This window comes from Moschus berezovskii, chromosome 7, assembly GCF_049115385.1.
Source record: "Moschus berezovskii isolate FMDL1 chromosome 7, NW_MosBer_1.0, whole genome shotgun sequence".
Taxonomy (NCBI): Eukaryota; Metazoa; Chordata; class Mammalia; order Artiodactyla; family Moschidae; genus Moschus; species Moschus berezovskii.
In genome coordinates, this window is record NC_142466.1 from 73,111,090 (window position 1) to 73,136,757 (window position 25,668).

At 38.4% G+C, this 25,668-nt stretch overlaps 1 protein-coding gene across 3 annotated transcripts in view; it reads left to right on the forward strand.

Moving 5' to 3' along the window:
• The window catches only part of LOC129557341 (contactin-associated protein-like 3), a 226,172-nt gene that overhangs the window by 18,170 nt on the left and 182,334 nt on the right, over positions 1-25,668 (forward strand). For all 3 annotated transcript variants that reach the window (XM_088837704.1, XM_055427898.2, XM_088837703.1), the window contains one exon: positions 17,059-17,169. In XM_088837704.1, coding sequence (XP_088693830.1) covers positions 17,059-17,169 — 111 coding nt within the window. The remainder of the gene's footprint in view (positions 1-17,058; positions 17,170-25,668) is intronic.

The following is a 25,668-nucleotide window of genomic DNA, read 5'->3' on the forward strand; positions in this document are numbered from 1 at the left end:
TTTGCAACCCCATGGACTGTAGCCTTCCAGGCTCCTCTGTCCATGGATTTTCCAGTCAAGAATATTGTAGTGGGTTGCCATTTCCTTCTTCGTGATACTGACATCACTTCAGAATTGCATATTTTATTGCTCTGTGACTATTTCAATAATTTGAATAAAGTTTGTGAAATATTAGACTTTGCTCCTTAAGTGGACATTTCAGGTTTATATGCAAGCACGGACATTCTCCAGTTAATGAGCTATGGATAGTTAACATCTTTTTAAACTACATATTTAATGTAATATCAATACTAATGTGAGTCAACAGCTGAGTTTCCCAAGTGCATCCTTCTAAACAGTATCTTGATAGGGTTTCAGATTTCTGAATGTGTGTCTTTTACACTTCCCAAGTCTCTAATTCTAGTTTAATAACCACAAAACACAATACAGATGCCAAGGATACTCATATGAAAACTTCTGTATAGCCCTGGTGGTCATGTTGATGGTCTTTTCAGGAACCGTTGAGGTTTTCATCCACTGCAGCGATTTCCCAGCTTCTGCCCCCAAGCAGTGTACATTCCCTTCTCTGAAGAACAGTGTATTTGCCTTAAGTACATGAGTATCATAAATTGTATCTCAAATACTCTGGTTTGGTGGAACTCAAGTGAAATCCTCTCACAAATCAGAATCTCAGGGGCAGAAGTGGGGAATTGTCCCTTGGGCAGTTTCAGTGTCTGAAAAACTACTATGTCTGTTTCTCCCCTGAATTTTATTGCACAGAATTTTACAATGTTGATAAATCTAGAGATGTGACTTCTAATACAGACATTTTCTAATCTTTCCATTTGTGAATTCTTTCTGAAAAATATCTGAGTATGGTGGACTGTTAAATTTTACCGACATGCCCTATTTAAGCAGGAACAAGAATGTCTTCTGAAATAAATGCTTTGTTGGCAGTCCCTTCCCATTAGTGAGATATCACTTCTCTATCTATATTTTCCTGGGTCCCACTGTCACACACCTACCCCACCTCCATGGACATTAAAACCACATGAATTTTCTGTTAGGATGAGCTTGGCTGTTTCAATGTTTTAAGCTCAATATATGTCAAGGTTGAAATATAACTTAGATTTGGAGATTTAAGAAAGTTCTCTCAGACTTGTGATCAATTTAATTCAGCAAACATTTATCAAATGCCTACCATGTATCAGGCATTGTGATAGAAGCTGAAGAAATAAAGATAAATAGTGGTTCTTTTTTTTTTTTTAAATTGCTGATCCTGTACGAGAAACAGGTTGTTCATTAAACTGGCACCAGTTGTAATTTTAGAACCACTCCCATCATTGGGAATCTGTTCTTTTTATCAAATATGATTTTTAAGTGGCCATGGGTGAATAATAATTGAGATAATTAAAATTGACCTCTCAAACAGGTTTAAATCTTTGGCTGCTTAGGGTGCTGAAGAGGACAATCCATGAAAACTGGAACCATTCTCTCTCCAGATATTTGATTCATCTGAAGGTTGGTAGAGTCACACCATCTTGCATAATTTAAAAACCATGAAGTGATATACTGGATTCTTTCAGTTGCCAAGCTAAGAGCAGGAACTAAGTTTTCTAAAAAGGCTCCTGGATATATAACACAGAAAAAAAAAAAAAAAGCAATGGAAATGTTATCTTTTTTCTCAGTGAGTTATTTAAATATAGCCTTTATTTTTAAATTAAATTTATTTTTAATTGGAGGATAATTGCTTTACAATAGTGTTGACATTTTGCCATATAGCAACATGAATCAGCCATAGATATACATATGTTCTCTCCCTCTTGAACCACCCACCCACTTGACGGATGAATGAATAAAGAAGCTGTGGTGTATGTACACAATGGATTAGCCATAAAAAGGAACACATTTGATTCAGTCTTAATGAGGTGGATGAACCTAGAGCCTGTTATACAGAGTAAATTAAGTCAGAAACAGAAAGACAAATACTATATATTAGTGCATATATACAGAATCTAGCGAGATGGTATTGATGAACTGCAGAGCAGCAATGGTGACGGAAATATACAGAACAGACTTGCGGGATAAGCAGAGGGTGGGCCAAATAGGTCAATCATAGCTTTTATTTTTAAGTGAATTCTCAGCATTCTTGATAAATAGAAAACTCCCCTGTCCTTTAAAAAAAAAAACAAAAAACTTTACTTTTCAGAGCAATTTTAGGCTTATGTAAAATTGAACAGAAAGTACAGAGATTTCTCAAATAGCCCCTTCCCTCACACATGCTTAACCCCTTTGTTATTGCCATCCTTCTCAGAGTGGTACATTTTTTATAATTGATGGACCTACACTAACGTGATAATCTCAAGTCCATACTTTATGGTTTATTCTTATTGTTGTACATTCTGTGGAACAAATGTATAATTTCATGTATCCAGTGTTACATTATTGTACAGAATAGTTTTACTGCTCTAAAAAAAAATCCCTCATGCTCCTATTCATTTCTCTTCCAATCTAAACACTGGCAGCCACTCATCATTTTAGTGGCTCCATACTGTTGGTTTTTCTAGGATATCATGTGGCTAGACTGTTACACTTCTCATGCTTTTAAGACTGGTTTCTTTCACTTAGTAATAGGCATTTAAGTTTCTCCTGTGTCCTTTCATGGATTGATGGATCATTTCTTTTTGTTACTAATATTTCACTGTATGAATGTACTACAGTATGTTTATCCATTCCCTACTAAAGGATGTCTTGGTTACTTCCAAATGTTAGAGATGAATGGCTAAAGCTGCTATAAACATTTTTGTGCATGTTTTAGTTAGACATGAGTGTTAAACCATTTTGAGTAAAAAGGGGGAGGTTTTACATTGCATGGTAGGAATATGTTGAGTATTGTAAAAACTTGACCAGATGGTCTTCCAAAAAGGCTGCACTGTTCTGCATCCCCACCAGCAATAAATGAGAGTTTCTATTGCTCTACATCCTCACCATCATTTGGTGTCATTAGAGTTCCAGATTTTAACCATTTTCATAGGAGTGCAGTGGTATCTTTTTGTTGTTTTAATTTGCATTTCTCTGAAGACATATAACATGGAGCATCTTTTCATACGCTTCTTTGTCATATGTGTGTCTTCAATGGTGAAATGTCTGTTAAAGTCACCTTTGGACCATTTTTAAATGGATTTGTTTGTTTCCTTATTATTGAGTTTGAGTTCTTTGCATAATTTGGCTAACAGTCCTTTGTCAGATGTATCTTTTGCAAATATTTTCTCCTATCTTTTGGCTTGTGTTTTATTTCTGTTGACAGTGTCTTTTGCAGAGCAGCCATTTTAATTTTAATAAAGTCCAGCTTATCAATTTTTTTCACAGATTGTGCCTTTGTATTTGCAAAATCTTTGCAGAACACACTTTTATCTAGATTTTCTCCTATGTAACCTTCAAGGAGTTTTATAGCTTTGTGCTTTACAGTTATATCTATGATCTCTTTTGAATTAATTTTTTAAAGGTGGAAAGTCTGTTTCTGGATTCATGTTTTTGCTTACAGAAGTCCATTTGTTCCAGTACCATTTGTTGAAAAGACTATCTTTATTGTGTTGCCTTTGCTCCTTTGGCAAAGGTCCATTGATTGTATTTCTCTAGGTCTACTTCTGGGCTCTCTATTCTGTTTCTATTTGTCAGTTCTTTTGCCAATATCCTGTCTTGACTGCTGTAACTTGATGGTAAGTCTTAAAATCAGGTAGTGTCAATCATACAAATTCTTCATGTTCTTCTTCAATATTGTGTTGACTATTCTGTGTCTTTTGCCTCATCACACAAAGTTTAGAATAGATTTGGTGATATCCACAAAATAATTTTTGACTGCGATTGCCTTGAATCTATGATCAAATTGGAAAACATTGAAACCTTGACCATATTGAGTATTTTTGTCCATGAACATGGAGTATCTCTCCATTTATTGATATTTAGCTTTTCCTTGATTTCATTCATCAGAGTCTTATAGTTTTTGTCAAACTGTGTTGTTTTAGTCATTCAGTCATGTGTGACTGTTTGTGACTTCGTGGACTGTAGCCCACCAGGCTTCTCTGTCCATGGAATTCTGCAGGCAAGAATACTGGAGTGGGTAACTATTTCCTTCTCCAGGGGACTTCATGACCCAGGGTTTGAACCCAGGTCTTCTGCATTGCAGGTGGATTCTTTACCATCTAACCTACTAGGGAAGCCCTTCCTCAAATAGATCTAATACATATTTTGATAGATTTATACCTGAGTATTTTTATTTTTAGGCGCTAATATAAATGGCAATAAGGAGTTCATGATCTGAGCCACAGTCACCTCCTAGTGTTGTTTTGCTGACTGTATAGAGCTTCTCCATTTTTGGCTGCAAAGAATATAATCAATCAGATTTTTGTGTTGGCCATCTGGTGAAATCCACGTGTAGAGTCTTCTCTTGTGTTGTTAGAAGAAGGTGTTTGCTATGACCAGTGCGTTCTCTTGGCAAAACTCTGTTATCCTTTGCCCTGCTTCATTCCGTGCTCCAAGGTCAAATTTGCCTTACTCCAGGTGTTTCTTAACTTCCTCCTTCTGCATTCCAGTCCCCTATAATGAAAAGGACATCTTTTTTAGATGTTAGTTCTAAAAGGTCTTGTAGGTCTTCATAGAACCATTCAACTTCAGCTTCTTCAGCATTACTGGTAGGGGCATAGACTTGGATTACCGTGATATTCAATGGTTCGCCTTGGAAACTAACAGAGATCATTCTGTCGTTTTTGAGATTCATTCCAAGTACTGCATTTCGGAGTCTTTTGATGACTATGATGGGTACTCCATTTCTTCTAAGGGATTCTTGCCCACAGTAGTCAATATAATGGTCATCTGAGTTAAATTTACCCATTCCAGTCCATTTTAGTTCACTGATTCCTAAAGTGTCAACATTCACTCTCACCATCTCCTGTTTGACCATTTCCAATTTCCCTTGATTCTTAGACTTAACATTCCAGGTTCCTACGCATTATTGCTCTTTACAGCATCAGACCTTGCTTCTATCACCAGTCACATCCACAACTGGGTGTTGTTTTTGCTTGGCTCCATCTCTTCATTCTTTCTGGAGTTAGTTCTCCACTGATCTCCAATTGTTGTTTTTGCTTTGGCTCCATCTCTTCATTCTTTCTGGAGTTAGTTCTCCACTGATCTCCAATTGTTGTTTTTGCTTTGGCTCCATCTCTTCATTCTTTCTGGAGTTAGTTCTCCACTGATCTCCAATATTGGGCACCTAATGACCTGGGGAGTTCATCTTTCAGTGTCCTATTTTTTTGCCTTTTACTGTTCATGGGGTGTTCAAGCCAAGAATACTGAAGTGGTTTGCCATTCCCTTCTCCAGTGGACCAAATTCTGTCAGAAATCTCCACCATGACCCATCCGTCTTGGATGGCCCTACACGGCATGACTTAGTTTCATTGAGTTAGACAAGGCTAGGTCCATGTGATTAGACTGGTTAGATTTCTGGGATTGTGGTTTCAGTCTGTCCACCCTCTGATGCCCTCTTTCAGTGCCTACAGTCTTACTGGGGTTTCTCTTACCTTGGACATGGGGTATCTCTTCATGGCTGCTCCAGCAAAGCTCAGCCACGCTCCTTACGTTGGTCGTGGGTATCACCTCTTAGCTGTTCTCCCGCTCACTGCTCCAACACTTTACTGCCAAATTCAGACTTAAATTGAAGAAAGCAGGGAAAACCACTAGACCATTCAGGTATGACCTAAATCAAATCCCTTATGATTATACAGTGGAAATGAGAAATAGATTTAAGGGGCCAGATATGATAGAGCTCCTGATGAACTATGGGTGGAGGTTCATGACACTGTACAGGAGATTGGGATGAAGACCATCCCCAAGAAAAAGAAATGCAAAAAAGCAAAATGGCTGTCTGAGGAGGCCGTACAAATAGCCATGAAAAGAAGAGAAGCCAAAAGCAAAGGAGAAAAGGAAAGATTTACTCATTTGAATGCAGAGTTCCAAAGAATAGCAAGGAGAGAGAAGAAAGCCTTCTCAGTGATCAATGCTAAGAAATAGAGGAAAACAATAGAATGGGAAAGACTAGAGATCTCTTCAAGAAAAATAGAGATACCAAAGGAGCATTTCATGCAAAGATGGGCTCAATAAAGAAATGGTATGGACCTAACAGAAGCTGAAGATATTAAGAAGAGGTGGCAAGAATACACAGAAGAACTATACAAAAAAGATCTTCACGATCCAGATAATCACAATGGTGTGATCACTCATCTAGAGCCAGACATCCTGGGATGTGAAGCAAGTGGGCCTTAGGAAGCATCACTAGAAGCAGAGCTAGTGGAGGTGATGGAATTCCAATTGAGCTATTTCAAATCCTAAAAGATGATGCTGTGAAAGTGCTGCACTCAATATGCCAGCAAATTTGGAAAACTCAGCAGTGGCCACAGGACTGGAAAAGGTCAGTCTTCATTCCAATCCTAAAGAAAGGCAATGCCAAAGAATGCTCAAACCACCACACAACTGCACTCATCTCACAGGCTAGTAAAGTAATGCTCCAAATTCTCCAAGTCAGGCTTCAGCAGTACATGAACCGTGAACTTCCAGATGTTCAAGCTGGATTTAGAAAAGTTAGAGGAATCAGAGATCAAATTGCCAACATTTGCTGGATCATTGAAAAACCAAGAGAGTTCGAAAAAAAACATCTACATCTGTCTTATTGACTATGCCAAAGTTTTTGACTGAGTGGATCAAAGTAAACTGTGGAAAATTTTGAAAGAGATGGGACTACCAGACCACCTGATCTGCCTCTTGAGAAATCTGTATGCAGGTGAGGAAGCAACAGTCAGAACTGGACATGGAACAACAGACTGGTTCCAAATAAGAAAAGGTGTATGTCAAGGCTGTATATTGTCACCCTGCTTATTTAACTTATATGCAGAGTACATCATGGGAAACGCTGGGCTGGAGGAAGCACAAGCTGGAATCAAGATTGCCGGGAGAAATATCAATAACCTCAGATATGCAGATGACACCACCCTTATGGCAGAAAGTGAAGAACTAAATAGCGTCTTGATGAAAGTGAAAGAGGAGAGTGAAAATGTTGGCTTAAAGCTCAACATTCAGAAAACTAAGATCATGGCACCCAGTCCCATCACTTCATGGCAAATAGATGGGGAAACAATGGAAACAGAGAGAGACTTAATTTTTTTTTGGCTCCAAAATCACTGCAGATGGTGACTACAACCATGAAATTAAAATGAACCAGAGGGATGGGATGGGGAGGGAGGTGGGAGAGGGGTTCAAGATGGGGAACACATGTACACCCAGGACAGATTCATGTCAATGTATGGCAAAACCAAAAAAATAGTGATGTAAAGTAATTAGCCTCCAATTAAAATAAATAAATTAAAAAAAATTAAAAAATTAAAAAAAATTAAAAAATTAAAAAAAATAAAAGACACTTACTTCTTGGAAAGAAAGCGGTGACCAACCTAGACAGTATATTAAAAAGCAGAGACATTACTTTGCCAACAAAGGTCTGCCTAGTCAAGGCTATGGTTTTTCCAATAATCATGTATAAATGTGAGAGTTGGACTATAAAGAAAGCTGAGTGCCAAAAAAATTGATGCTTTTGAACTGTGATGTTGGAGAAGATGCTTGAGAGTCCCTTGGACTGCAAGGAGATCCAAACAGTCCATTCTAAAGGAGATCCATCCTGAGTGTTCATTGGAAGGACTGATGGTGATGCTGAAACTTCAATACTTTGGCCACCTGATGCGAAGAGCTGACTCATTGGAAAAGAACCCTGATGCTGGGAGGGATTGGGGGCAGGAGGGAAAGGGGACAACAGAGGATGAGATGGCTGGATGGTATCACTGACTCAATGGACATGAGTTTGAGTAGGCTTCGGGAGTTGGTGATGGTCAGGGAGATTTGGCATGATGTGTTCTGTGGGGTGGCAAAGAGTCGGACACGACTGAGTGGGTGAACTGAAATATAAATGGCATTGTGTTTCAGATCCTTATTTCCATTTGTAAATTGTTGGTATATAGAAAGGAAATTGATTTTGTATATTAACCTTGTATTCTTTGACTTTGTTATAGCCGCCTCTTAGTTCCAGAAATTATTTTTTCTGTTCTTTCAGATTTTTTTATAGAGATGATCCTGACAGATTTTTCCTTCCCAATCTGTATCTTTTTTATTTCCTTTTCTTGTTTAATTGTATTAAATAAGCTTCAGTGTAGGATGTGGGAAAGGAGTTGTGAGAGGAAAAATCATTGCCTAGTTCTTGATGTTAGTGGGAAAGCTTCGAATTTTTCATCAGTAAGTGTAGTGTTAGCTGTAAGTCTTTTTGTATATATTCTTTATCAAGTTGAGGAACTTCACCTTTATTCCTAGTTTACCAGTTTTTGCTATTGATAGGTGTTGGATTTCGTCAGATGCTTTTCTGCATCTATGCTTGTTGATATGAAGGATTATATAAATTGATTTTTGAATGTTAAACCAGCCCTGCATACCTGGGTCAAATTCCACTTGTTTGCAGTGTGTAATTATTCTTGTACATTGTTGGATTTGATTGCTAATGTTTTGTTGAGGATTTTGCATCTGTGTTCATGAGAAATATTGGTCTGTAGGTTTTTTTCCTTGTAGTATCTGTGACTGTTTTTTATATTGTGGCAATATTGGCCTCATGGAATAAGGCATAAAGTATTCCCTCTAATTTTATTTTCTAAAAGGGATTATGGAGATTTGGCATGATTTCTTCCTTAAATGTTTTGTAGAATTCACCAGTGAAGCCATTTGGACTTGGTGCTTTCTGTTTTGGAAGGTTATTATTATATATATATTTAAAATATTTGAATTATTGTTTCAAATTCTTTATTAGATATAAATTGTGTTTTCAAGGAATCGCTTCATTTCCTCTAGATGATCAAATTTATGGACACAGAATTTCTCATACTATTCCTTTATTATCCTTTTGATGTTCATGGAATCTGTATTTATGTCCTTTATTTCATTTCAGATATTAGTAAGTTGTGACTTTTTAATCTAAACTAGTCTGGCCAAAGACTTTTCAGTTCTATTAATCTTTTGAAGAGTTAGTTGTTGGTTTCATTGACTTTTCTCCATGACTTCCTATTTTCAAATTCATTGATTTCAGCTCTAAGAGGAAGGGTTTTCAAAACTGACTTTTTGGAGTTACTGATTTTCTGGAAGTTCAAAATTAGATCACTAGGCAGGAAGTACTTTTTATTAAAAGTACTTACCTAGCTAAATATTCTCTGCCATTTGGATGTCAGATTTTGGAATGCACTATTTTATAATTTAAACTTTTCTCAAAAAATATGCAAGGTATTTCACAGATGCAGTGATCTGAAAAAGAAAACTCTACCAGTATGAAACCACTGTGGGGAACATAAGGTATAATTTAATTATAATAACAATTATTGTTTTGGATTTATACTACAGGCAACCTAGTAATAGTTTTAATTAATGGGTATTAATTTGCTATGTTGCAGCACTAAAATTAATGACAGGGTGTTCTTGTAATGTTGCTATTTGATTTACAGTGAAAAGTGAAAATTTTAACCCTGAAGAATAATTTTACATGCAACTTTCAAGTCTAGATTTATTTCTTAATATGAGCCTAAAGAAGTAACAGAAGGCTGAGCGCTGAAGAATTGGCACTTTTGAAAACTGAGATCATGGCACCCGGTCCCATCGCTTCATGGCAGATAGATGGGAAAACAGTGGAAACGGTGAGAGACTTTATTTTGGGGGGCTCCAAAATCACAACAGATGGTGACTATGGCCTTGAAATTAAAAAACGCTTACTCCTTGGCATTTTCCAGTAGTCATGTATGTATGTGAGAGTTGGACTATAAAGAAAGCTGAGCACCGAAGAATTGATACTTTTGAACTGTGGTGTTGGAGAATACTCTTGAGAGTTCCTTGGACTACAAGGAGATCCAACCAGTCCAGCCTAAAGGAAATCAGTCCTGAATATTCATTGGAAAGACTGATGCTGAAGCTGAAACTCCAATACTTTGGCCACCTGATGCGAAAAATTTACTCACTGGAAAAGACCCTGATGCTGGGAAAGATTGAGGGTGGGAGGAGAAGGGAACGACAGAGAATGAGATGGTTGGATGGCATCACTGACTCAATGGACATGAGTTTGAGTAGGCTCCAGGAGCTGGTGATGGACAGGGAGGCCTGGCATGCTGCAGTCCATGGGGTTGCAGACATGAATGAGCGACTGAACTGAACTGATAACCAAGAGTCTTCATTAAAGAAAGGAGTGTTTATGACCTGATGAAATGATTATAATACAAAATTGGGGAGGGGAAGAATATTTATTTGTAATTGAATGATCAATACTGAAGCTGAAGCTCCAATATTTTGGCCACCTGATGCAAAGAGCTGACTCATTGCAAAAGACCCTAATGCTGGGAAAGGTTGGAAGCAGGAGAAGGGCGAGGCAGAGGACGAGATGGTTGGATGGCATCACTGACTCAATGGACATGAGTTTGAGCAAGCTCCAGGAGATGGTGAAGGACAGGGCAGTCTGGTATGCTGCAGTCCATGGTGTCGCAGAGTCAGACACGACTGAGGGACTGAACAACAAAGAAGTAAAAATAAAAGCGCTTATCTTTGGACTCTGCTAATGGCTAGGCATAATACATATGCATGTGTGAATTAAATAAATTAACCAGGAACATGGTCTAATGCTCCCTTTCTGACTTTGTTCTGGCAAAGATATAAATATGTTCTACTATTAGAGAAGTAAAAGTGTTAGTTGCTCTGTTGTGCCTGACTCTTTGTGACCCCATGAACTGTAGCTCACCATGGTCCTCTGTCTGTGAAATTCTCCAGGCAAGAATACTGGAGTGGGTGACCATTTCTTTCTCCAGAGGATCTTTCCAGCCCAGAGATGGAACCCAGGTCTTCTGCATTGCAAGCATATTCTTTACTGTCTGAGCCACCAAGGATGCTCTACTATTAGAATGCATAGCTTACTGGAAAAAGCAAGAAATTAGAAATCACCTCTGCTGTCCTCCACTCTATTTCCTGTCAGAGTGGGCATTGAGGGTCATGAAATTAAACAACTGGATCTAGTGTAGCTGTACAAGCTCATTGCATGCAGAGAGGTGCCAAAGGTAGACCCACATTGGGTAGCTGCAGATATGAACACACTGGGACCTGCTGCAGTACATATTTTTGGGAGCAAGTGAGGGTGGTGGCAGATGAACTGAAGCTGGAAAATTATGCAAGAGTCCCTAGACTGTCCTGCATGCCAGTCTTATAAGCTTAGAATGTCCTGTAGATTCCAAGGGGTCATCAACTCCTCTGCACTGTGTGTGTAGCTGAGAGCTGGAAATTGGTCAGTGCCCTGAGAACAGTTGGTTAAGTTCAGAACTGGAGTCCAAAGTAGTGAAGACATGGATTGGGAATCTGCATGAAAATGGAACCCCAGTTATGTGGATTAAGCATACCACACTGTCCTTTCCATTCCAAGGAGTATTATGAAGTAGTTATTATTATGAGTGATTATTACGAAGAGAAATAAACTTACTTTAGCCTATTTGACTGTAATATTATCTACTTTCACTTGTTAATTCTTATAAGTTATTACTTGTACTTCTTTTTCCTGCCTAGTGGTAAATAGTTGTACTTACCAATTGTTTTGTTATCATATTTGTTAAAAACAATTGTTTATGAATAATTCTTATAGCTTTGAAGCATTTCAGGATTCATCCTTATTGAGGGATAGAAACAGTATTTATCGGAATATTGGTAAGAATGATATTCAGTGGAAATCAAATATTTTTTAATAATTCCAGAAAAATATTAAATTGAATCTTTACAATTTTGTCTCCAGGAATTATAGTATAAAATATAGATATTTCAGATAGAAAACAATAGTTAGGGAGATTTTGAATGGCATCTGAACCTTCACATTGCTTGAATGTAATTTACTTAGAAACATAGTGAATGCACAGAAAGCATATATAGAGTTGCTCTTCTATGTATGGGACATGGTCATGTTTTTTGATCATGTGCATTCTCAGATTTGACTGTGTGAAACTGAATTGCCAATTAGGGTTGTAAAAGAAGCTATTACTTTAAAAATTGTTTCTCAAAAATAAATATTGCATCACAAAAGTGATTACATCTCACTCTTTTTTAAAAAGACTAAGATTCATTTGGTTTCTTTTGAAGAAATAATAAAAAATGAAAATAAGACTTGGAACTCTGAATGCTGCCTTCTATATCTCTCTGTGGAGAAAATGTCCTTATAGACTATTTTTAAGAAGTTTATTTGATGACTTGTATTACCATACTGAAAGTAACAAAAACAAATACTTTAGTCCTCATAGAAACTCTATAGTTGCATGATTTTCTTTTGTCCAGTTGTGTGATTCAGTTGTGTAACATCCTCATTGTACAGATGATATAACTGAAGCTTAGGGAAGGCCACTGACATCCCAATAGTAGGCAGCTTGGTAAATGCCAGAGCCACACCCCATCTGGCTCCAGAAACCACACTTGGTCCTTGTTAAGTTCTCAATGCAGTAAGGAGAGATGCCAAAATGGTGAGACGAGAAAGATGTGCCTAAGTGGGGAGCGTCTGGACAGACTTAGAAAGAAAGCTGTACTGGGGTGAGGTGGAAGCTGGGAAAGGAGCAGGCTTGCCAAGTTAAGCAATTGATGGAAATAATCCTCACTTACCCTCCAAAAGCTTTGTGACTTTGAGGAGGTTACTTAGATCCCAGGAACCCCTTTATTTAAAGGGGGGAATGATGCAGGCTCCATCTCCTCAAAAGCCTGTCACCCCTGAGTTAGCACAGCTGACTGTGGATTGTGGATGATCCCCATCTTCTAGAATTTTCTGAAAAATGTCCCAGTAATAATAATGTCCCAGTAATATCTCAACAGCTTTGTACCTATAATGCACACACTCACTATGGGAGATTCTTTGCTTTTCTTTGTGCCATGGATCCTTTAGGCACTTTGCTGAAGCTGTGACCTCTTTTCAGAGCAATGCTTGTAAATGCGTAAAATGTATACATCTGGTTACAAAGTAAATAGTTATATTGAGATGCCGATATCAATATATTAGAAATTATAATATGTCTTCTTAATTATTAGAGAATTAAATAACAAGATCTAGTGATGATTTTAATAAATACCATTATTTTGAAGTAAGGAGAACCATAAACAATATTTCTAGGTATCTGTAACTTATGTCAGTAACAAATGCCTAGCACTAGTGAATACAGTCTCTTTTGTCTATATTTGTGATTGAAGAATATGCTGAAATTTAACTAGAGGTTAGTGAAAATAAAGATGTAATTTTTTCTATTCAGCCTAACAGACCTGCTAAATCATATCTGTACTACATGTTCTTAAGAACCCTTGAACTGTGTGGTTCAGTGTTTGAAGTTCTATGAAAAACCTTCCTGGGTTTTTGATTGAACTTCTAATGAATCTTCAGTTCAAACTAGGGAAAACTGACACCTTAGAAATACTGTCTACCTATTTGCAATCATTGTAGTCTGAGCTTATGTAGTTATTCTTTAATGTCTTTCAGTACAGTTTTTATCATAATCTCCATAAATGTCTTGCAAATTCTGTAAGATTCATTCTTAGGTATTTTATATGTTTTGTTACCATTTGCTCTTCTGTTTATTTTCTAACTATGAGTAAGTTTAGAAATGTAATCAGCTTTTGTATAAGGAACTATGAAGCTAGCCCATGACTTTCAGAATTTCTACCTATAAAATTATAACATCTGGAAGTGATAACAGTTCCTATTTTCCCCGCCAATTTTGTGCTTTTATTTTTTAAATTTTCTTTTATGTCCTAATAGGACTTTTAGTGCAGTATTCAATAGAAACAGTGGTCTTTCTGACTTTCAAGGAAGTACTTTTAATATTTTCCCATTGAGGAATATTGTACTGGAGCCGATTTTTAGCAGCTATCAAGACATAATCATTAATTTACAGTGAATTTTGTATGAAAGTACAATCATTATAAAATTAGATTACTTATAATTTAGTAATTAATTAAGTTAGCATAATAAAGTAAATCATATAAAAACAAAGTAATACATTATGAAATTTTGACATTTTCTACTTTATTTTATGGCATCTTCAGTTCAGTTCAGTTTAGTTACTCAGTCATGTCCAACTCTTTGTGACCCCATGGACTGCAGCACACCAGGACTGTAGCACACCAGGCCTGCCTGTCCATCACCAACTCCTGCCACTCAAACTCATGTCCATTGAGTCAGTGATGCCATCCAGCCATCTCATCCTCAGTCGTTCCCTTTCCTTCTGCCCTCAATCTTTCCCAGCATCAGGGCCTTTTCCAGTGGGTCAGTATTTTGCATCAGGTGGCCAAAGTATTGGAGTTTCAGCTTCAACATCAGTCCTTCCAATGAATATTCAGGACTGATTTCCTTTAGAATGGACTGGTTGGATCTCCTTGCAGTTCAAGGGACTCTCAAGAGTCTTGTCCACCAACACAGTTCAAAAGCATCAGTTTTTTGGCACTCAGCTTTCGTTATAGTCCAACTCTCACATCCATACATGACTACTGGAAAAACCATAGCCTTCACTAGATGGGCCTTTGTTGACAAAGTAATGTCTCTGCTTTTTAATATGCTGTCAAGGTTGGTCATAGCTTTCCTTCCAAGGAGTAAGCGTCTTTTAATTTCATGGCTGCAGTCAGCATCTGCAGTGATTTTGGAGCCAAAAAAAATAAAATCTCTCACTGTTTCCCCATCTATTTGGCATGAAGTGATGGGACTGGATGCCATGATCTTAGTTTTGTAAATGTTGAGTTTTAAGCCAACTTTTTTACTCTCTTCTTTCACTTACATCAAGAGGCTCTTTAGTTCTTCTTCACTTTCTGCCATAAGGGTGGTATCATCTGCACATCTGAGGTTATTGATATTTCTCCCCACAATCTTGGTTCCCGCTTGTGCTTCCTCAGCCCAGCATTTCTCATGATGTACTCTGCATAGAAGTTAAATAAGCAGAGTGACAATATACAGCCTTGATGTACTCCTTTTCCTATTTGGAACCAGTCTGTTGTTCTATGTCCAGTTCTAACATTGCTTCCTGACTTGCACAGATTTCTCAAGAGCCAGGTCAGGTGGTCTGGTATTCCCATCTCTTTAAAAATTTTCCACAGTTTATTGTGATCCACACAGTCAAAGGCTTTGGCATAGTCAGTAAATCAGATGTAGAGTTTTTTGGAACTCTCTTGCTTCTTTAATGATCCAGCGGATGTTGGCAATTTGATCTCTGGTTCCTCTAACTTTTCTAAATCCAATTTGAATATCTGGAAGTTAATGGTTCACGTATTGCTGAAGCCTGCCTTGGAGAATTTTGAGCATGACTTTACTAGCGTGTGAGATGAGTGCAATTGTACGGTAGTTAGAGCATTCTTTGGCATTGCCTTTCTTTAGGATTGGAATGAAGACTGACCTTTTCCAGTCCTGTGGCCACTGTTGAGTCTTCCAAATTTGCTGACATATTGAGTGCAGCACTTTTACAGCATCATCTCTTAGGATTTGAAATAGCTCAACTGAAATTCCATCACCTCCACTAGTTTTGTTCGTGGTGATGCTTCCTAAGGTCCACTTGACTTCACATTCCAAGATGTCTAGCTCTAGGTCAGTGAACATACCTTTGTGATTATCTGGGTTGTGAAGATCTTTTTTGTATAGTTCTTCTGTATATTCTTGCCACCTCTTCTTCATATCTTCTGCTTCTGTTTAGGTCCATACCATTTCTGTCCTTAAATGTGCCCATCTTTGCATGAAATGTTCCCTTGGTATCTCTAATTTTCATGAAGAGATCTCTAGTTTTTCCCATTCTATTGTTTTCCTCTATTTCTTTGCATTGATCACTTAGGAAGGCTTTCTTCTCTCTTCTTGCTATTCTTTGAAACTCTGCATTCAAATGGGTATATCTTTCCTTTTTTCCTTTGATTTTTCACTTCTCTTCTTTTCACAGCTATTTTTAAGGCCTCCTCAGATAGCCATTTTGCTTTTTTGCTTTTCTTTTCCATGGGGATGGTCTTCATCACTATCTCCTGTACGATGTCATGAACCTCCATCCATAGTTCATCATGCACTCTGTCTATCAGATCTAGTCCCTTAAATCTATTTTTCACTTCCCCTATATAATCATAAGGGCTTTGATTTAGGCCACACCTGAATGGTCTAGTGATTTTCCCTACGTTCTTCAATGTAAGTCTGAATTTGGCAATAAGAGGTTCATGATCTGAGCCACAGTCAGCTCCCGGTCTTGTTTTTGCTTACTGTATGGAGCTTCTCCATCTTTGGCTGCAAAGAATATAATCAGTCTGATTTCAGTGTTGACCATCTAGTGATTTCCATGTATAGAGTCTTCTCTTGTGTTGTTTGAAGAAGGTGTTTGCTACTTTATTTTATGGCATCCTACTGTTATCTGATCTCTTGAGGTTTCACCTTGAATCTGCTTGGTGAAAATGTTATGTAATGATGTAATACATGCATTCTCTTTCCAACTTCATGATTAGTGACATCACATTGATAGCCTTGAATTGGCCTCAGTATAAGTACTTACACCTTGTTTTTGTTGTCTAGTTGCTCAGTCGTATCTGACTCTTTAATGACGCCATGGATTGTAACTCCTCTGTCCATGGGATTTGCCAGGTCAGAATACTGGAGTGGGTTGCCATTTCCTCCTCCAGGGGATCTTCCTGACCAAGAGATCGAGCCCATGTCTCTTGCTTGGCAGGAGGAACAATATACACCATGGGGAAGTGATAAATGCTACCACTCAGCTTGATGTTAAACATTTACTAATAAACCTCTGATCAAGACTAATGTTTACTACAGGCTCTAGTGCTTTCCTAGCCTGTTGTTTAAAGGAAAGGAAATTAAGGATGAAAAAGATAGAGAGTGGGAGGGGAATGAGGAGGAAATAAAAGTAAAAGGGAAGGAAGAAGACAGGAAGAGAAGACAGAAAAGCATCAATCAATGTGTTAACCAGAATGTGATGTTTTTCCCCCCAGATAACTGTGATGCTCCTCTGGCGTCCTCCTTGCCCCGGGCTTCCTTCACAAGTTCTTCAGAGCTGTCTAGTAGCCATGGCCCTGGCTTTGCAAGTCTTAATCGCAGGGATGGTGAGTCTGCAACTGTTTGCTTGTTCATCTACCTTTTTAGTTTTAGAACAGGTTATAGAAGGGTGACTAATCAAGTGTGCTGGTCAGGAATAACTAAAAAAACACATGAAGAGCCAGGGTCACAGCCACTGGGGAAAACTCAATAGGCCACTGCATATGTCTGTAAGATGTGAAGCTTCCATAGGAAATGATGGGAAAATGACTTCATTCCAGGACTTGGCCTAAGGAGACCAGCTGAAGGCTGCTACTGAAAATAAACATCCCCTTCCTATTAGTGGGAAAGGAGTTAGTGACTTATTTTTTGGAGAGATATTCATCCACTTTTGCTACTTGAATGTTGTTGAGTTAATTACTTTTCTGTTGCACAAATATTAATTCAGTGGGTTAAATACATGAATACATACACATAAAGCTCAAATGTTTTGATATTTTTTTAAGAGATAGATTTTTTAAATGAAAGATTTATTCAGAAAGTAAAAGTTAAAATTAACTGTCTCATGTAAATGCACTGCTGTAAACTCTGGAGATACTACTAAGGGATTGACTGTGTTTCTCCCTCTTTGACGTTTTCTAAGATTAGCGTTTAAGTCTAGCTTGAATTTACTGTGTCCTTAAGAATCAAATTCTAAAACCTAGTAAGTGATTAATAAATGGGCAGGGAAAGTAAGAAAATAGGTTAAGAAATTCATTGAGCTCATGGTGGGAAGCCATGTCCTTTAGTTGCCCACCTTCATGATCTTTTCCCAGGAAAAGGCATTTTATGGGCAGATATTTACTCCTCAAACCATCATTCATAATCTAGATTTCAGTGAGATCAATTAAATTATCAAAATACCCATTTTTGGTCTGATGGTTACTCTAATATCAACGTATCATATAAACTTTCCAGTGGTTGCCCTAAAATTGTAAAACCTAAATAAGCCATATTTAATTAGTTTAAAGAAGCTCAAGGCACTTGTGTGTTGTGTTTCAAATTTGCATATGTCGAATATGTTTATGATTCAGGACTCTACTACTGTCAGTATGGTAGCACTGGAAAGTTTATAAACATTAGGGGGGAAAATCCTGAAGTTTAAGATGAACTTATTTCTATTATATTTAATTAAAAGATTAATAACTCAGAGTATGATAAGCGATCATTATAAAATGCTAAGCACAAAGCTTATCTTCTATATTTAAACTACTCTCTTTGAAAATTTAAATTAATTAGAGTGGCAATCAGCTAATGAGTTTTTTTTAATGGTTGTTGCTACTCTGATTGCATATAGTGTAGATTTCTCTAAATATTTCTAGATGCTACCACCTGATTTCAGACCCATTTCTAGAGCATGCTTTAGAAAGGACAATTTATCGATATTCTTTCTAAAGGATTATTTATGTGTGTTTTCTGTTAAAAGTCAGCATCTTGGAGTCTTTTATTGGCATTTCCTTTGCCTTGGTGAATGCTGGAGAACATATTAGTTCACTTTAGATTATTGTGATGTAAAATACAGATAGTATAAAATGTGGATGAGCAGAATGAGCATAATGATGATGATAATTCTTCATATACAGTAGTTTTACCTTTTAAAAAATATTTTGTGTATGATCTAGCAATGAAAATCTTGTTGGACTCCCTGATACATGGTTAAAATTCCCTTGGTCTATGTTATGATATTCGCAGGTTTTAAAGAAGATGGCCTGTCTTACATTCCTAGTTTCTTATTTTGCCCAGAAGTCATTGAACTTCTAGAATGTTTATTAGAATTAGAAATGCCTCCAATATTACATCTTCCACCAGGAACTTTATACATAATAGCCCATCACTACATCTACCTGATATATAAAGGTGATAAGAGAATAATCTATGTATAACTTTTGATTGTGAGTGTGTATGTATGTATCTATCTATAAATTTGACTCCCTATATAAACCAAAGTCAAAAAATTCAAAATTGAAGGTATCTGATGATTTTAAAGTACATCACTGATTCAACACATAACAATACTGATTTATTAGAATTTATTGCACATTTTGTGTTTTTCATTTTATATATTTTTTGCTTTCACATATTATTTATGTATTTATTTTATTTTCTATTAATTTATGAAAAGGAGTAAACTATTTCTTAGAGAAGACTTTACAATAAATAAAAAAAAAGAGATCTGTTAACGATATTGAGAGGGATGAGCAGAGAAGTCAGGGTAGATCCATATGTTTCTAGGATCAGGCAGAACACGAGCAGAACCCAATAATCATATTGGCTGCATTTGTTTCCATTAATATTAAGTTGATGTTTCCTAGAATTATGTTACCAAATATTTCTCATAAAAATAAGATTGCTGAAAGATTTATATGCTAAATAAGAATGTTGTAATATGACTTCATTTTTTTTTTTTTCTAAAAATCTCCTAAGGAAACTTTATCCAGTTCATCAAAGTTTTTCCAGATGAAAGTTAAAAAAACAAAACCCAAACCAAAGACTATCTTATCTTAGGGTAAACCATGCTGGACTTTCATTCTGTATCTTGCATATAAAAATAGCCTTTTGTTTTTACAGTTATTGTTACTCCTCCGACTGGCTCTGTAGCATTTCAAATGCTGCTTTCCAACATCGCTGTATTCTCTTTAGTCATGTGATCTGTAAATACAGGTGTGATGGTGAAATATATGGTTCTGACCAGAAGCTAATTGAATTTGATTAGAAGGAAGTATACATACATTTGGGCTTTCCTGGTGGCTCAGCTGATAAAGAATCCACCTACAATACAGGAGATCCCAGTTCATTTCCTGGGTTGGAAAGATCCCCTGGAGAAGGGGATAGGCTACCCATTCCAGTATTCTTGGGCCTCTCTGGTGGCTCAGATGGAAAAGAATCTGCCTGCAATGCAGGAGACCTGGGTTCAATCCCTGGCTTGGGAAGATTCCCCTGGAGGATGGCATGGCAACCTACTCCAGCATTCTTGTTGCAGGAAGGCGGACTCCTTCCAGGGCCCGAAAGTGGGGTCTTGTCTAACACTCAGAATTAAATTGTCCAAGGAGACACATGTACTGATAAAGCAAGAGATTTTATTGGGAAGGGGTGCCCAGGTAGAGAGCAGTAGGGTAAGGGAACCCGGGAGAACTGTTGTCACGTGGCTTGCAGCCTTGGGTTTTATGGTGATAGGATTTGTTTCCGGGTTGTCTTTGGCCAGTCATTTTGACTCAGAGTCCTTCCTGGTGGCACACGCATTGCTCAGCCAAGATGGATGCCAGCAAGTATTCTGGGAGGTGGTTGGACACATGACCTTTCCCGAACTCTTCCTGTTGGTGGTGGCTTATTAGTTCTGTGTTCCTTACCAGGACCTCCTGTTGTAAGACAACTTATGCAAATGTTTACTATGGTGCCTGGCCAGGGTGGGCAGTTTCAGTCAGCGTGCTTCCCTTATCATTCTTGCCTGGAGAATTCCCATGGACAGAAGAGCCTTGCAGGATATAGTCCATGAGGTCCCAAAGAATCACAACTCTGGACACAACTGAACGACTAAGCACAGCAGCATGCACACATTTTGTTTGAGGCCAATAGCTCAGTTGCTCTGTACACTGGTGCTGAATTGAATCTAACAGACAGAATTCGGGGTGAAGTGGTAAAGGATAGCTTCATTACTTTGCCAGGCAAAGGGGGCCACAGTGGGATTAATGCTTTTAAAATCATGTGTCCACACTTCAGAAAGATAATGAGAGTTTTTATAGCAATGGTTCAAAGAGGATGTGATCAGCTCATGGACGTTCTTCTGATGGTTTGGTGGTGAGGTAAATGGAGTCAACCTTCAGGTCCAACTAGCCTGGGGTCTCCAGGTTTGTGGGCAGCATACTGTCATTAATCGTTAACTTCTCCCACCTCGAGGCAACTTCAATATCTGCAAAATAGCTCAAAGATATTGTTGTGTATATCCATTGATGGGGAAATAGGACCTTGTCCAAAGGCTGGTCTTGACTCTTTCTTCCTGTCTCACATCCCTCCCTTCCCTAATTAACAACAGCATGAATCTGCCCATTGGAACTCAGGGGAAGTCGTAGAGGATGAATGAAGGCTGTTTCCTGTAATCAAAGAAATAAGGGACATAGAAAGTTGTGTCCAGGAGCCCCATAGGGCCCTGCATGGTATCATGCTCTTTTCTGTTTCTCCAAAATGCTTGCATAAACCATCATTCCCAGGAAGAGGAACCACTCTATTCATGGCCCAGATGCTGAAATTCATGCACTCTACTGCTGCAAGCCACTCATCAGTGACAGCGCAAATGAGATTCTTCAAATTTAACTTGCTCAAAAATGACATTTCAGATTGCTATATTGTGTATTGCCAACAGAAAGTAGATGGAAACAAGCTGAAATGACTGGATGTTTTCTTTTCTCTTTGTAATTCTTCACCTTTCTCATACTGAGACATTGATCCCGCTTCCTCAAAATAGACATATATTTTGGTGGAGCCAAGAAAGATTTTTGTCTAAAGTTTCAATACAGTGAATGATTAAGCATTTTAGAACTATTCTCAGTTTTAAGATACTTATTTTTCAAGTTAGGAAGTACATTTACTAGTACAAGTTAATGCTGTAGGTTTTAGCAGAAAATAAAGATGTATGATTACATTAGGAGAAAATGCTTAGACCTGGGCATTAGATAGTGAACATTTTCTTATAACCTGCAATGTCTGATTATTTGGATTCTGCAGTATCCCAAATAAGATATGATATAAAATTCACTCTTTGTTACAACAAAGTTTATAAAAAATGGAAAGAGGGAATAATAATTTAAAATGTTTAAAAGTATGTCAATTCCTGATATAAATCAGAATATTACATCAAAAATTTCTGATGCAAATCTTATGATAATTAACTTTCCCCTCATATTTTCTCATAGTTTTCAAATATTCCTATCTTTTATTCACAGGCTAGAAGCCTGGTAGAACTGGTCAATATTCCCAAATACTAATCTGAGCAATTTAAATTTCCATAAAAGAGCTTGTGAATCAAATTTTTATAGATATATGAATGTACTGGGAAATTTTTGCCTCTGGATGTCAGATTTTGCATTGTTTGTCTGTGCTTCTAAAAGTTTTTAGACCAATTAAGGCCAATATACATTTTTTCTTGAAGTCACCATTTTTTTTCTGTTGTTATTATTATTTTTCAAACAAGTGATCCTGCAGATGCACTGTGGTTGTTGAGTGCAATGAATAAGCCAAGTATAATAGCATCTGTAAAATACATCCATATACTAAAACCTGGGCAGCACTGTCCTGACAACCATGTAACTTTATTAAATCACAGCTCCTCTAAAATGCATGATTGTAGGGACTTCCTTGGGATCCAGTGGTTGACTCACACTTCCAATACAGGGGACTTAGGTTCAGTCCCTGGTCAGGGAACCAAGATCTCACATGCCATGGAGCAAGGTCAAATAAATAAAATAATAAAATACGTGTTAGTAGCATGTGAGAGGAGAAACCATCAAATCCCAGGGTTCGTGCAGACCGGGCCATAGAGTTGTCATATGGAATTGCATAGAACTCATCTTTTCTGATTCTTCCATGGTCCTTTTCAAGATCTAGAGTCTTCAATTTACCCCCATAGAGCCTAAGTCACTAGACACAAACCAGAACAAACCAAGCATGTTTTCAGTGTTGTCAACAACCTCCAGGGAGACAATGTTGTCATTTCTGTCTATCACATAGCCCAAATTATAGAACTACCCCCCAAATAAGGCAATCTTCAGTCTCTTTTGGATTCATAGCCTCTTTTGAACAGCAGAACATCTCCCAGGGATGCTAAGATTTCTTTGGTCCTACTTCTTTCCAAGACAGTATTTGGGTTTACAGATGGGCTCCTGCCCTCATGGAGCTGAACAGTGGGAGGGGTGCCCCATGTTGGGGTCTCAGCTCCTTGTTATCTGCTGAGGGACGTTTGTCTGCTCTTAACTCTGGGGGTTACTGGGCACCCATTCCTGAAACCTGTGGCAGATATACCTCTTGGGAAGACCATGTTCCCAGGGAATAAGTCACTGTCCCTTTAGGAATCTGTCTGGTGTCACTCCTTGCCTCCCTCAAGCTTCACCTTAATCTCATTTGGTTTCCAGCCTGAGTTACCTTGATCACAGGTTTAATTTATCTTTGTCAAGTTAACCTGTTCAGATTCAGTCAGACTCTCATTTAACTTCTATGCCCCCTTTTGATGACCTGTGGGGAATTCTGGGTCACTATGTGGGGGATGGGGTGGGGCAGGGAGTCCTTTGAATGGTTTTGTCCTATCCAGAATGACTTATCACTTCCACTCAGCTTGTTGGCCAGAGGTGGTCACATAGCCCCTCTCAACCACCAGGGGGCATAGAAGTGCAATCCTCCCTGTGCCTGGAAGGGAGAAAACCAGAAATTGTTGGAAACTGTTAGTAATGACTGCACAACCCCTACAAGGTCATCTCCCCAAATTCCAGATGGGCCCCAAGAAAGCCTCTCTTCTTCTTATTTATTCCTTTCACTTTCTTTATCCCCCTGGGACTTCATTCCCGAACAAGGTGTCTGAATCACTTCTCCCACCACCTTTTACCCTTCCTCCATTTCCCCTCTTTCCCACAATCCTCTGGGCTTCCATCTCTTCTTCCTGACAAAGAGGGAGACACTACACATACTGTTTCCCATTTTCTGAGTTGGTCTTGTCCTCCTTGGCTCCTCTAGGGCATAAGGGGATAGTGATCAGTGGCTAACAGGATTTGCTGGAAAGAGGAGTGAAAAACACAATGGATTATCTTTGCAAAATTATGTCTGTGTTTTTAATCTGCACAGTAAGTATCTCAAGGTGACAACAATTTTGCTGTAGTATTTTTCCAAGAGTAAATGTTACCTATGACGTACTTGGCAACTTCCCCAAAGGTATGTAGAGGCTCTTCTAAGCACTATCCAAATTCTCAAATAGTTGTCTAGCAAATTCAGCTATTTTTTTCTCCCAAAGTAATTCACTTTTATGTTGTGCGTAATATACAGAAATGTTCATGAAAATTATTTACTTAACAGTCTGTATCCTTGACATGAATGAGGGCTAGTGGCTTAGTCAGTAAAGAATCTACCTACAATGCAGGAGACCCAGGTTCAGGTTCAGGAAGATCCCCTGGAGAAGGGAATGGCAACCCACTCCAGCATTCTTGCCTGCAAAGTTTCATGGACAGAGGAGTCTGGTGGGCTACAGTTCACAGAGTCGCAAGAGTCAGACATGGCTTAGTGAGTAAACCATCACCATCCTGACATACACCATGATCTCATTGTTTATTCCACTTTTAATATTGGCATCCCTATGAAGATATGTTTTGCCCCATCACCTCATACTGCTTTACTCATACAATGTAATTCCATTGCTTCTTGTGGGGATATTCCTTTTTTCTTTTTTGGAGTCGTAAGGAAAGACATCCCAATTGAGGTGGTCTTCAATCCCGCCAAAGGGGTGAGGTTCAATTAGCAACTGTTCAAGGGATCTGGTATCGCTCAAGATACAAGCTGCTGCTGCTGCTAAGTCACTTCAGTCGTGTCCGACTCTGTGTGACCCCGTAGACAGCAGCCCACCAGACTCCCCCGTCCCTGGGATTCTCCAGGCAAGAACACTGGAGTGGGTCGCCATTTCCTTCTCCAGTGCATCAAAATGAAAAGTGAAAGTGAAGTCGCTCAGTCGTGTCTGACACAGAGTCCCATGTTAAAGCACAGAGGAACCCTGAATTGCTAGCTTAACTGGCGACGTAGAAACTGGTCCAGGAAGACCGTAGCCAGTGACTAAGGCTGCTGGAATATCTTAGTGGAACCTTTTGTCAGCTGCTCCTGCCTTTGCTCTGAACATAATGAGGAGCTTCTGGACCGGTTGCTGACTGGAAGATGGAATTTCAGGGGTTCCCTGTTCTCTCTACAGCGTGATTTTGCAGTGGAGTCCTCCCTTGTTGCTGTGTTTCCTTCAAGGAAATCAGGTGGAGGGGCTTCGCCCTGATAGATAATAGTTCCATACTTTACTGAGGATGAATGCCAACTCCCCGAAAAGAAAATGCTCCTTTATCAGTTGTGTTTGCACTCTGTGAGGCTTAGATCTCATCCTTTTTGCACTCTCACTTTACCGCTCTATTTTATATAGCAGGTTGTCGGTACATAGTCTTTTTATCCAAGGCTTTCACAGTGTGCTTACAAAGTGTGATGAATTCAGCTAAATAATATCACTAAAGAAAATGTAACTTTTGCCATCAATGGAACTTTTTCCAGAGACTTCTGGCTGAGTGAGCAGTCAAGTATGGGTGGATAATTTAGTTCTCATGGTTATTTCCCTAACATGATCTTATACTGTATTTAATTGAAAAAGGAGCCATTGACTTAAGAAGTGTAATGGCGTGTCCGTGGGACATGGTGTGGGCCTTGGAGTAGAGTGCTTGGCCTCCTGGCCTTCTGGGCATCCTGGATTCCCCACTGTTCTCTACACATCAGAGGGAAATGATGCCTATTCTGAGTGACCCCACGAA